At 38.4% G+C, this 13,844-nt stretch overlaps 2 protein-coding genes across 21 annotated transcripts in view; one reads left to right on the top strand and one right to left on the bottom strand.

Annotated features, from left to right (window-relative positions):
* Window positions 1-11,435, bottom strand: part of mmd (mind-meld) — a 38,851-nt gene extending 27,416 nt beyond the window's left edge. For 17 of the 19 annotated variants that reach the window (XM_012364116.2, XM_067360254.1, XM_012364110.2 and 14 more), the window contains exon 1: window positions 10,516-11,434. In XM_012364116.2, coding sequence (XP_012219539.2) covers window positions 10,516-10,603 — 88 coding nt within the window. In that variant the 5' untranslated portion in view covers window positions 10,604-11,434. Of the gene's footprint in view, window positions 1-10,515 lie in introns of all 19 variants that reach the window. The other 2 variants (XM_012364122.2, XM_012364123.2) reach the window with 1 other exon arrangement.
* LOC105670555 (centrosomal protein of 131 kDa) overlaps window positions 1-13,844 on the top strand; it is a 64,805-nt gene that overhangs the window by 28,742 nt on the left and 22,219 nt on the right. The gene's annotated exons all lie outside the window — the stretch shown is intronic.

Genomic DNA, 13,844 nt, shown 5'->3' with positions numbered 1-13,844 from the left:
ATTTAGAATTGTACGGGTTTTCAAATAATTACACGATTCTCGGTCTCGAAAAGTTCAACGTCTTAGAGTGAATAATCTGAGCATCGAAAATGTCAAGAATTTATATGTAGAATGGAGAAATCATAAGTTTTACGACTTTCGATTGAGAAAACTAAAGGCTTTAGAAGATTTAACATTTATTATAACAAATCTATATTTTGTTAGAATATGACTAACATTTATACAATTAAAATTAATTAATTTATTATTTATTTATTATAATAATTAATTAAAAAATAATTAAATCAAAGAGTAATTTTTTTCCACAAAATTATTTTAAACTATTTGATTTATTAAACTGTTAAATTTTTTTTTTTTTTTGAAAGACAAACAACGATAACAATCTATACGTGTCGACGCAAAAACAGAAAGCATCTGAATTGTCAGCACGAAAGTACGGAAAGTAATTTCCTCCAAAATTATCGGCAGCTGTGTCGCGCGCGTCCCGAAATCCCGCGATTACAGCCTTAAACCCACGCGCAATCCTAAATCCGCAGCATCCCGCTCTCTCCAGACTCAAAGGGTTGCGTCTCCACTTAATGGAGCCGCGTACGTTCGAGATAAATTGCCGACGTGGAAATCCTTTTCCTGCGCAAACTATTTATCCCGAAGACCGGCATGGAAACGTTTTTCGATGGGATGAGAAGCCGCGAAGATGGCGAGAGGGGCAACGAGTCGGGAAGAGAAGGTGGAGTAGAGTAAGGAGAGTGCTGTGTGAATGACGAGCCGGTTGAAACATACAATTTCAACCCTTTTGCCCATTTCTATTTACTCGCTTTTTCTTAATTCTTCGAGGTCCCTCGCAGATCTCGGGATTTCAAGATTTACGGGCTCACAAGGATGCAAAAATCCAAGGGTCAGAGAATTATTTACGCACGTGCACGCACAATCCTTAAAATAGATTTCTGTTCAATTCTTGAATAGCTGAATCTTCAAATTAATTTTGATATTATTGTACAATTATTGACGGACTTAAAAAGTGAAATTCCAGATTGAAAAAGTCAAAGAAGTTTTACGCATTTCTACGAGAAGAAGCTTAGGATTTAAAATTAGAAAAGAAAAACGATGATAAAGTCACTTTACTGCATTTCTGAAACTGATAATAATGTATCGCATGATTATTGCAACTGGAAAAGTAAATTAAAGTGAAAGTATAATTCGTGTTTACAGTACAGCAACTTCTTTCTGTTGGACCAATTTCTTTCGCTTCGGAGGTTTTGATTTTTGATTTACTCTGTCACCATCTAGCACGCAAGGAAAATCTAAAATCGAATAAATATGCAATCAGACGCGAACGGAGTTTCGCTTTGAATCGCCTTTCCTCTCGGAATTTGTCTCTCTTTTCTATGTTTGTCGCAACTGTTTATTTCCTGCATTTATGGAAGATTGGCGAATCCCAGGCTGCAGGTTGAACAAATACTTGTACATACGACATCTCGGAAATACTGCCACTCCTTTCATCTACGAATTCTTTGATCAAGTTAAAGTCACTTATAACGAAAGTTTTACTGAATATTACATTTACAATATCAAATATTACAATAAATTCTCTTTTAAAGTTTCAGAATAAAATCTAAATTTATTAAGATCTAACTTAATCCAACCCGAATATAAATTAAATTTAATTATCAAAAGACGCGATTGTGTTTCGCGCTAAGTATACGCGTGATCGTGTATTTTACAATTAGTTGAAATTATAAAGTCTCATAAAAATCGCGCGAAAAGTAAAATACTGTAACTGGAGTGAATCGAGAGGCGTCGTTTCGTTGACATGTCAATAGCGAAATAGAAGACAGTTCTTTTTTTAGATGAGACGACGATTCACGTAAAAATATACTGCGCGCGAGGTGGGGCGCTGCAACTGCAGTGATCCGGGACACGTTGGCTTGTTGACACGCCAATAGTAAAATAGAAGAATGGGCCGTGGTTAGATTAGGCGACGATTCACGCGAAAGGACCTGCGCGCAAGGCGGGGCGCTGCAACTGGAGTGGTCCGAGGCGCGTTGTCCTGTTGACACGCCAATAGTAAAATAGAAGAATGGGCCGTGGTTAGATTAGACGACGATTCACGCGAAAGAATCTGCGCGCGAGGTGGGGTGTTGCAACTCGAATGGTCCGAGGCGCGTCATTTTGTGCATAATACTAATATAGTGGGGGGAGGTCCTGTTTAGATTAAGAAATAAAAGCATAGCAGACGCGCAGTCTTTCGCTCGAGTGGCCCGAGAGAGAGAAACGCGCTGTTTTCTCAATATTTGCCGTTGCTAGACTTCAGTTAGATAATATTTGAGATTGTACTAATAAATAACAAACACAAAAAATTAATTAACATTATGATACAAGTAATGAACATGTTACTCTAATAGTGTCAAGTTTTTTCCTTCATTAAATATTAAATATGTTTTGCATTAAATTTTATGCGTACACAATTTTTCATTTTTAGTTAGCGTTAGTTTCTTATACCTTTTGCAGAAATGCATTAAACAACACTGTTTCGCGTGTGTGTAATAATGTTTTAACAAGCACAAAGAAGCGTACTTAATGTTCTTTTTTATATTTTGTTTAAAAGTTTAATAGAATATCTCGATCTAATTTATCTATATTTATTTTTGTTTAAGAGAATTTATAAAAAATGCAAACTTATTAATGGTTGTTATATTTCGCGGTATACTGTACAAAAATAAATATAGAGAGGAAAAGTGTCTTTAAAAATAAGTAAGGATAGAGAATCAGAGCAGAAACACACGCGGAATTCACGCATAATAGAGTTTCTAACAAACATATCGACATTCTTCTTTTTACACACATAATATTCCGACACGAGAGTGATTCACTTTCTCCTCGTGATGGCCTCGCGCGTGCAGAATCACATCCTCCGCGGGTTATGGCTCTCCTCTGCCTAGCTGGGATGAAGGTTTGCGCGCATTCGTTTCAGATTTCAAACGCTTTGCCATTTCGAACATCGGTAAAGCGTAGGAATTCTAAAACAAATACCACGCTTTGCGCTCGTCCTGGCCGCTCTTCTCTTCGACATCTCGATCCTTTGTCGCATAGTGTCAGGATACAATTCAATAGCCGAGTCCTTTGATTGTCGCTGTCGACAATGGAATTGTCAGACCCTTGGATTCTCGCATTTTTCAATCTTGCAATTTTTTAGTGTCTTACTTCTACATTTCTCATATTTTTCTTTTAATTTTTTTTTTATGATATATATATATAACTGAACTTCGCAGTATTTCAAATTCCCTAGGATTCTCTTTTGCCTTCAAATCCAAGATGTACAGTTAGAGAAATAATAATCTAGCGAATTCCTTTCCATTGTACACCGTCAGGTGTATGATTCAAAAATTTATATATCATTGCAATTTAATAAAGTAGACATTTCCGCCATTCGCGAACCTCCTGTAACGTCATATTTATTTCTTGTCTAACGTCCTGTCGCTGCCGTTTGCCGGTTCCCATGGTATTCACCTGGTATCGAGATAAAGAATGATGGTAGTCGTTCCCGAAAAAGGAAAATGAATGAGACTAGCGGCAGGTTGTAGGTGAGTCAGCCGGAAAAGCGGCAGCCAGGTCCGGGCGGAATTTCTCAGGCGTCGAGGACGATTTAAGAGGACATCCGAGAAAAATGATCTGCCGTGAGCCCGGCCATTTCGATCCGGGGCTACGATTCGAGGGATGCCAATTCAGAAAATTCAGAAATAATCTCCGAAATCCGGACAACAAGTATCTCTATTATAACGTACAAATGAAAGAAGCCAAATAATAGAATTTGGCTGAAACTGATTTCTCGGAAACACTTAAATTTTGTTGATACAAGAATATATTCCGTTCGCTTTGCTTGTCTGACTATTAAAGCATTTTCTACTTAAGTTGCTTGCGGCAATAAAATTTGACTTTTGCATTTGGGATAGAAATATTTATCATTCAATTAACATTATTATTATTTTATTTAATTAATGTGCTATTATTTGTTCTGAAAACATTTATAAATCTGCAATTTTATTTAAATCATCGTATATTTGCATTGTATTTGTAATTTTAAATATTAAAATTAAAAGTATTATAATTTGGTTATGTAGCAAATAGCAAATATACACCGTGTAAAGGTGCATCGACCGGAAAAGTGGGTGCTGAGCTTGAACAGAATTTTTCAGACATCAATAACGTCTTAGGGAACACGTGGAGAAAATGATCCGGAAATTTGCTCGCCCTGCTCTACCACGGTATTGTTTGCACACTGGCAACCAATACGACATGACACGTTTTATCACGAGGGAAGGGTGAATGTAACAGCTATGAAACGAATTGATATCCTCTTCTCCTCTTTGGCAATAATACGTTCAAACAACTTACTCAAATTATTTAAATTTCCGCCCGTCCGGATCGTTGAATTTTTTTCCCCCGATCTGCATGAATTAACCGTCCAGACAGACACTGCGCCCGACAAATCTAATAACGCGGTTTTGGAAGCAAGATAAAGGGCGCACGGTGGCGCATAAAGGAGCACTCATGTACAGCGCTTACGGCCCAGTTTCGTTGCCGCTTTCAGAGATCATGCTAAAATTGGAGATCTCCTTTTCACCTCGCCGCCTCTGAGGTGACTCCGGCCTCTTTCCGCGAGAAATTTAATTTCGCCCCGCGTCCATCCACAGCCTTCCCTCTCCCCCTGCCCCTCCCTCCGTGCTCCCCGGGGCTCTACTACTCTTCCTGAATTTTTATCGCTACGTGATCAAGTTTTCGATTCCGCGGAAAAATGTCAAAATTTAGAGGCGAGACAAAATTTGAAAAAGGAGCGCACACAACACAAACTCGCGCGAGACCGCAAAAATTCTCGAAGCGTGATAAAATTCACTGAGCATACAGTAGGTCATTCTGTGGCCTTTCATTGATAACCGACGGACGCGATGCGCCAGTACACCCGTCCCGTTCTATTCAAGATGTCTGCCGCACTTCCTCTTCGCATTATCACACGAAGATGTCCTAGACCGATATTCGCGCGAGCTCGCTCGAATAAAATAACAGATATACAATTTACAGATATACGGTTTTGGGAGTAGGGGAAAACTGGATCGGATTGACCCACATTATGCATTCCAGGGGGTAAATCCATCGTTCTTTCGTCACTCGGTAACTGCGTAAGATCCCCCTCCCTCCTCCCCCCTCCACCCCTGCCCGTTCGACCCTCCCGTCTCTCACCCCCGCACCCTCTCGCGCTTTCCACCCTTATTACGTCATCACCAACGCATACGTCAATGTATACTGCAGGCGTTCTGCAGTCGACTGCCTCGTTATTTCGCGATTTCCTGTTGATCGCCGCCTACGACATCGCGAGAGATCGATTGCCAGATATGTGTACGTCGCTGAACGAAGGACATGAGGACATATGGTGTGTGCATGAAATCGATCGCCCTTTTACGTGCCCGTGCACACACGTTTATAAACAGATATTTTATCGTGCCGCCGTTAAAATGCAACGTCGATCGATAATTTAGGTCGATTTATAAATTAGCCGGCATACTAACATTATTTGCGTGACGCCGATTAATCCTCTTCCGTCTGCTATTCGCGAAGAATAGCAGCGGAGTGAAATTTGGAAAACAAATCGTTCTAAATCTCCTGCAGGAGAAACCGACTTATCCTCATTTCAGTGGAAGCCGGTTCGCGAATACACGCGATATATTTTCAAACGTCCATTTTTTATCAATTTAAAGTAGACTTTTTCTCAAAGGAAAAGTTTTGTAATTTCAGAATATTCAGTTTTTAAAAATAAACTCAATTGGTCAGAAAACTCACATTAAAAAATAGCTTGCTCGATTTAAAGCTCTTCATAAATACAAACGTTGCGATATATTAATAATAAAATTTTTAAACGATACAGAAAAACGTAAGTGACTGAAAATCATAAATGATGGTAAAAATAATGCACTGAATGAGTGCTTCAACGTAAAAATATGTGGATATGAGTGCTTAAAGAATAAATATTTAACCATTTATCTAGAGATCGCATTTCATTATACTATCATCCATTATATTGACTTGCCTCTTTCTGAGAAATATTTATTAATATTATTTTAATATTATGATTTTATTTGATTACGATTTTATTACTATTATAATATAAAATGCTTCTATATATTTGATAAAAAAAAGTTTTTTCGAGATATGCTGCGGACATTATCAAATTTCTGAATCTAAAGCATTCGACTTTCTCGATTTTGTCATTGATCGGTGATAAATTTTGCAATAAATCTTTGCGCACTACTACGATTTTTTGTAGATCTGTCGTTCTATTTCGTCGAGCTGCAAAATCGGCCACGAGTTCACGTATTAAAAGCCAATAAGTTAGGACTGGCACGCTGCCATTTCAATCTCGTGGGTCTTGCTCGAGGAAATTCGTCGACGAGCCGTCTTCCCGTCCTAGGTCCTGATTAATTGCAGGATACAAGTTGATTGATTTCGCGTACAATGGGTAAACAAAATATTCGTTCGCGGCAACCCCTTCGTTGCAGTTAACGCCATTTTCTGCACTCAAAGGAGATTAAAACTTTAATTGTATAAACATTTAATACGACAATTATTATAAAAATATTTCATAAAATTTGATATCTGAGAATATTTATATATTTTTCAGATATTTGGTAAAGTCCTTTTGTCTGATTATAATTTTATAATTTTTCTTATTTGCAAGAACGATAAAGCATGATATCGCTTACAAACGACGTCTTTTTTAACGGCCATAAATAAATATGTAATATAACTGTAGCTACTTGTGAATTTTTCATATATGCGTATACATAAAATAAAAACCTAGAGCTTGGACACATTTTATGGTTATGGAAATATCTTGCAAGCGCATATCTTTCCGTAAGTATGTCGCGTTTATGGATCCATCGACCAATTTGACATAGATTTTTTTTAAATAAAAATTTGATTACGCCACCTTGTCACGCAACTTGCCCAGCTGAGTAACTTTATAACTAAATCTCGAAATGAGAAAATTTTCGTTGAAGTAAAGTTTGCTCGAAATTAACTTAAGGATTCGATTGTGTTATCTATTCATAACTTCTGCATTATCATTTTTTTTTTTTCAATTTTAAGTAGTTCAAACCTGGCAAGAAAACCAGTTGAAGGAGGGGTTACTTTCCAGTTAGCATTCTTCTCTTCTTCCATATGAAGCAGCGTTAAAACCATCATTAAAATATTTATTGGCAGTTCACGGCGGGCTGTATATTTTTGAAACGAGTCTCTAAGAAGCTTATAAATATTTTATCTCGCTTATACGGAAACTCGACCCTTAAATTTTATATGGACGAATATAAGTAGTGATAAGTAGAGTAAGAAGAAAAATGTAAGAAGTCTTTGTACTTCTGAATAGAAGCAGTAAACATTTATTATCTCTCTATATTTTTACAAATAAATATAAAAATGATTGATAGCATACAAGGAAGATATATTTTACGCAGATATAAAATAAATAATTTAATTCGATAACTTTAAAAGAAATATAACTTGAAAAATCAGCCATTTTTGGTAAAGTTTTATTTGTATAAGAATGTTAAGATTATTCAAAGATAAAATTTAAGAGTGATACTCTATAGAATAATGTATTTTTCTTTTGAAAAAAATCTTATTTCTGAATGCGACAGATTACAATAATTTTTCTTTAATTTTCTGCAATTTTCCGTAATTTACATTCTTTTAATACCGCGTGATAGAAATATCTGTCTATTAAAGAACGCGATGCATACGCGTGCATCGTCATTGCCATCGTCGTGGTCGTAGTTGAGAAAATTGACGGTGCGATAAGCTGCTACAAGCGATGATGCATGTGCAAAGCGCACATTCGCGTGCTCGCGGTTTTACGCGGCGATGGGCGGCGGCGGCGACATGCAAAGTGAACGAGCGAGCGCGGAGTAATTCCGCGCGATAACATTATGAATAATGCAGCGGCGGGATTTGAAGCCCGACGGAAATGTACGTAACGATTACGCGCATTCCGACGCCCGGCGTCGCGTTTTCCCGCGGCCCTCCCGAGAAAATCCGCGGCGTGCCATACGTACGACCGTAAGTACCATCGTTCCGCTGATCTATATTCACATTTTCCGCCGCCGGGGCAAATACCGAAATGCGCGAATCTGTAGAATTTGCGAGAAGCGCGCCACGCGCGCGGTCAGCAGTTTTTATCCCGTGCGCGAATTAGCGAAATTAATAATGTGTCTCTTGCACAATTGTAACGAAGCAACAGTTACATTTTATACGAATTAACATTGGGTGATTCTTTGCGAAATTTTAAACATATGTATTATATTTTAATCTATAAATTGATATAGTTTTTGTTGTACAAAACAACACAGCAAAACAGTCATTATGCACTGTTTATATTAATTCACATTTTGCTTTATGTTAATTATGTGAATTACTTACGCTTGTTATTTGCATTTTATTATTATTGTACAGAAAGAACTATACATATACCATGCATGACAAAGATAAAGGATTGTCAACACATTGCGACGAGCAAACATGCACCATACATGAAAGTGCATGGAAGCTACGTATGCGTTGATAATTAACAGGAAGATTTACAGGATATGAAGAGCTTTGTAGGAGGAAATGTAATAAGCAATGTAATTTTCAAAGTACGAGGAACCTAGCGCTTCGAAAAGACTCATAAGATCCAACGTAAAAACTTGAGGATCCAAAGACTCAAGAATATTAATATTCATAGATCCAAGAAATTGAAAATATCAAATTTCAAAGATTCACAGAATAAAAAATGCAATTTTAGAGATGCAGAGAATTAAAAATATATGAATTAAAAAGTCTAAAAAAATCCAAAATAATCTAAAATTTAGAAACGCTTTGAGAAAAATCTAGAAGCGTAAGAAAAGACGAGAATGTAAGAATTTAACTCAATAATTTAAAGGGTCGAGGGTTGCACCCTGATGGGGTACTCATCCTTGTTCAAGGATGCAGAGAGCTCTGCAGTGTCGCCCTGGGAACAGCAAAGACCCGATCGACCGGGTGTCTCAGTTTCTTGGATTTTAAGATAAAGTTTTCGAGTTTCTAAAACTTTGTACTTTTTTAAATTTTTGTATTTTTTTCACTTTTTTAAGATCTCTTATTTATCTCAATTTTGTTACATTTTGAATTTTTTCGAAAGTTTCACAATTTTATCGAATATTAAATTGTTTAACTTCTGCATCTGTAATTTTGTTACAGTTATTTGAATTCTTGTTATTTGAATTCTCAAGTTTTATAAATTCTCAGATTCTGAGTTTCTTCTATCTAATCTCTAATCTTTAGATTAGATTAAATTAGATTATTTGAAATCTAGATTCCCCAAATCACATAAATTCCTCGAGTTCCGAGATTCTTTGACCCGCCAAACTCTACATCACACGTTCTTTGATATTAGGAGAAAGCCATATTCTTTGATTAAAAGAATTTATTATTCAATGAATCTGAGATTAAAACGCCTAAGAAAATCTAGAGTTTAATGTGTTTAGCATTAGAAAATTTAAAAATTTCAGAGAATTTTAAAGATCTGAGGTGTAAGAAACGCTTCGCGAAAACATTGAATGACTTAAACTAATGAAAAGTTCATAATTTACAGATCTTATAAATTAAAAAATTTTAAATATAAAAAAATGTATTGAAATTATCCAGCTATGTAATCTAAATTAATAAGCTTTTTTAGATTTAGCTTGGGCAATTAAACACACTGCTTGATATGATTGTACCTAGCTATCTAAATAGATGTAATTATCTCATGAATAATTCATGCTCCTGTCAAATTATAAACTGAATCATTATCTTTCCATACTGAAAATTATTCCAGTCCACTCTAAATAGACACGATTACTTAACCATCACTTGATTAAATCGTATAAACCAATTTGCATGAAATTTTCTTATAATTCTTATTTTATACAAATTGAAATCGCAATTGTTTGTTTAGGACAACACTGAAAGCCAAGGAAGGGCGATTGAATCTCTAGGTGCCTTAGATCCAACCGCCCTTTCTCTTATCTTCTTAGAGCTAACAAGCGGACATGGTGAACAAGGTGCGCAGGCAGGTGTAATACCTCCATAACGATCAGCGCTGCACAATTCATTCATCCAAGCAACCGTCGAAATAATTTCTTCATAGTTTCCGGTTAGCTCGATAAATAATTTCGACCGTTTCGCGATCCTCAAATCCACTCAACACTCAGGACATCTTTCTCGAAAACTAATCGGAATAAGTGCACCCGACTTTCCGACAAACATGGTCGCTTGATAAAGAATTCGAGTCGATCGAATCGAAATTCTGTTTACCGCGTAACAATTTCCCCTGAATCGATATCAGATTGCTTATGCTCCGGCATTAAGCCGGATTAAATCCCAGCCACCAACGCTATCACAGCTACCGGACAGGCAAGCGAGCAAGCAAGATAAACTAAAAGGCTAGGCAGGTAAGCAAGCAGGCGTTACCTCGCTTAGATGTAGTGTCGGCTAAGCTGCTAATAAATCCAGATACGGCAATCACGAGAACAAAGAGTCCACAGTGTAGCCAGAACATGTTTACGTCTTAACAACATTGTTTAATTCCATATTACATGACGCTCGTGAAACACTGCGACGATGGCGGCTGCTGCGATCCCAACGGACTTTACAGAATTACTCATTACTACGCGCATAATCACCGACATCTACCGCCTCTTCGCTCATCAGACGCGGCACGCGGAACCGAGCGGATCGGAGTGTAACGGGGCGGATCGGAGCGGATCACGAGCCGATCCTTCCGACCGACGGATGTACGACTAATTTCGTGTACGATCTATCGGGGATACGAGTAGCACGCTCGTACGGGCGACTGTATATACGGGCGATGAAAAAAAAAGGACAGAAAAACAGCGAGACGGATGCGTCGCGCGAGCGAAGCGTAGCCGAGCGGATCTCTCTTACTCTGCCTTTCTTTCTCTGTTTCTCTCCCTCCCTATCTCTGACGATCTTTCTTTCTCTCAGTATCAATCAGTCAGTCAGTCTCTCTCTCTCTCTTTCTCTCTTTTTCTCTTTCTTTCTTTCTCTCTTTCTCTCTCTCTTTCTCTCTCTTTCTCTCCTCGCTTTTTTTATATCGTTTCTCAAATCATCTTCCGACTTCCTTCGGGGTTTTCGAGAGCCACGGACACCGTCGAGATCGATGAACGAGGAAACCGAGCGCGAAAGAAGAGCACACTACTTCCCGACGGCTTCTTCTTCTCGAACCCGGGTGCGGAATTGCGGTCCTACTACTCTCACGCGCGCGCGGCCAGAAGAGAAGAAACTGCCCGGACCGAATCACGCCTCGGCTGCCATCTTCTACCTACGCCGGGAGTCTGGAGTATGAAAATATTCTCCGCTCCCTCTCTTCCGATTCTCCTCCCCTCGCTGCCGCTCCCTCCTCGTATCTCCCTCCACCTGCTCGCTTCCAACCCCGCATGGCCCTCGCTCGCTCGCTCGCTCGCTCTAGCTCATTGCGCCGACGTTCTCCCTTGCGCGCGCGCGCACCCCCGCGCAGCGCACCACCAGCAGCTTGGACCACCACCTCCTCTTATCGATTTCTGCGCCATTCCGCCTCCCGTCATTCCTGTCAAATCAATAACTCGCCGGTCGCGCCGGCGGGTTCCTTGCTGCCGCCGCGGGGGCAGAAGCGGCATCGAGAGATGCGAGAACCCCCTCTGGCTGGGTTAGTGAACAGGGCGAGAGGGAGGATGAACCCTGGACCAGGTGGCGGGAGCTGTCATGAAGCACCGACCACCTGGAGATGGTGATGCTGCCGTTGGCTGGATATTGCGGGACGAAGCGTCGCGGAGAGCGTCGACGTGAATGTGGAGACGATTTTAGATGAATGATGAATACGCTGGGCGGGGAGGTGAGGAGAGGAGAGAGAGAGAGAGAGAGAGAGAGAGAGAGAGGAGGAGGAGAGAGGAACGAACAAGGAAAGCTTGAGCAGAAGTATCTAGAATCAAGTATCGATGAGACTCAAAGTTGAGAGAAACGAAGGACTAAAAAGCTTATTTCGCGTCTTGATTGCGCAAATTTTCGATTTTGCATAACGGGTTTCTTAGATCTCCGCGATTCTAAGCAACGTCTTAAACGAAAAGAAAGGAGAAGAAACAACGGAATAGTAATGCATTATTGCATTTTTAAGTTTTAATCTTTTCAGAATAGCAGATAGATAATTAGAATTGTGTAACTATAGCACAGATTTATAAATGGAATAACGAGAATCGAAAAAAACAAGCAGAGATAAAAGCAAACTGATAAAAAGATCGCTCATAAAAATTTCATCTTCAAATCAACTTGACGGAAAGTACACAAGCCATTAATTGATAGTACGATCATTAGTGTCAATCAAGCAACTGAACTGTAAACGATGGGGGAGAAAGGGAGGGGGAGAGGGTGAGAGTGGATTAAGTGACGATAGTTGGCACGGAGCACGAGATATTGGAGATGGTGGATCAGGTGGAAATTGTGGAGCGAAGAGTGGAGGAATTATTAAAGTGAAGTGGTGGTAGTGTGTGAAGAGCGTTTGTGATTGCGCTGAGTAAGGGGAGATCTGTGTACGTTGCAGCTATAGCTGGATGTTGCAAGATCGCTGGAATGAAAAGAATTAGGGATCGGAACCAGAGTTTCAAAGATTCCTAAAACGCGAGACGCTCGGTTGGACGCTAAATAATTTAGAATCTAGAATTTAAGAAATCCGGATCCTGAGATAGTTACCGTGCAACAAATATGAGGGTTAGACTACTCCGGATGCGAGAAATATATTTCGCGAGAAGATATATTTTTCAGGTACGAGAAACCTGGAAAAATTGATGAATTTCAGTATTCAAGATTCAAAGAAAATGAAAGATTCAAAAAGTGCATATCTCTTTTAATAGAATTTATAAAAATTAAAAATTACTAAGCTCAGAGTGGATAAAATCTATTGAACTCTATTTTATTCCGAACTTTCTTTTTTTTTTCCTAATTTTAATGCGATAATCAATTTGTTAATTAGCTCTCTGTTATTTCTTTCCTCTCGTAAGAAGGAGCAAACGCGCTTGCAAAATTTAATCTAATTATTGTTGTTTACTATTCCCGACAGATTCATTAGTGCATTAGTATTTTCTTACCTGTTGGTCAACTTAATAGCAAGTTGTCGTATGTCTTCATCTTGACATCTCACTTCTAAATTTAAACGGACACACAACGACTTACACAGCTTGCGGAAACAATCCAGTGTCATTTATAGCTGACAGCTGTTTCAACTCTGAGAATGTATTTGAGATTCAAGTACTGCGCGCAATAAAAACAGAATACTTTATGTGTAAACTTAATGAAAATTTTAGTAAAATTTGTTCATGTAAATTATATAAGGTACAAAATATGCAGGACAAAAAGCAGAAAATTTAAAATTACTGTGTAAAAATAGTTTATCAAGAAATTTCTAATAAAAATTTTAAATATTCAAGAAAAATCGTAATAATTAAAGTTTGAAAAACAATTTTTAAGCCTTTAAGATTTAAGAAGGAATTGTATTTTATTATGTAATTTCTGAAGTTTTTACAAAAGTAAAAAAAGAAAGAGAAAAAGATTTGTGTGTGTGTTAACAGCACGAGAACAGAATATAAATCGCGTCTTTATCTAAGACGACAGATTAGCAGTAACATGTGCCAAAATGTTGTCAGAAGCATAATAATCGATTTTGGGAGATATACGAAAGATAGGGAGCCAACGTCGAGGCATATGAAAGAATCATTCACGTGTTGGTTAAATTTAGGTTGACGCGTGGGCTA

The sequence above is a fragment of the Linepithema humile genome, chromosome 8 (genome assembly GCF_040581485.1).
Source record: "Linepithema humile isolate Giens D197 chromosome 8, Lhum_UNIL_v1.0, whole genome shotgun sequence".
NCBI lineage: Eukaryota > Metazoa > Arthropoda > Insecta > Hymenoptera > Formicidae > Linepithema > Linepithema humile.
Note: the sequence above shows the minus strand (reverse complement) of the source record. Positions and strands in the feature narration are given on the sequence as shown.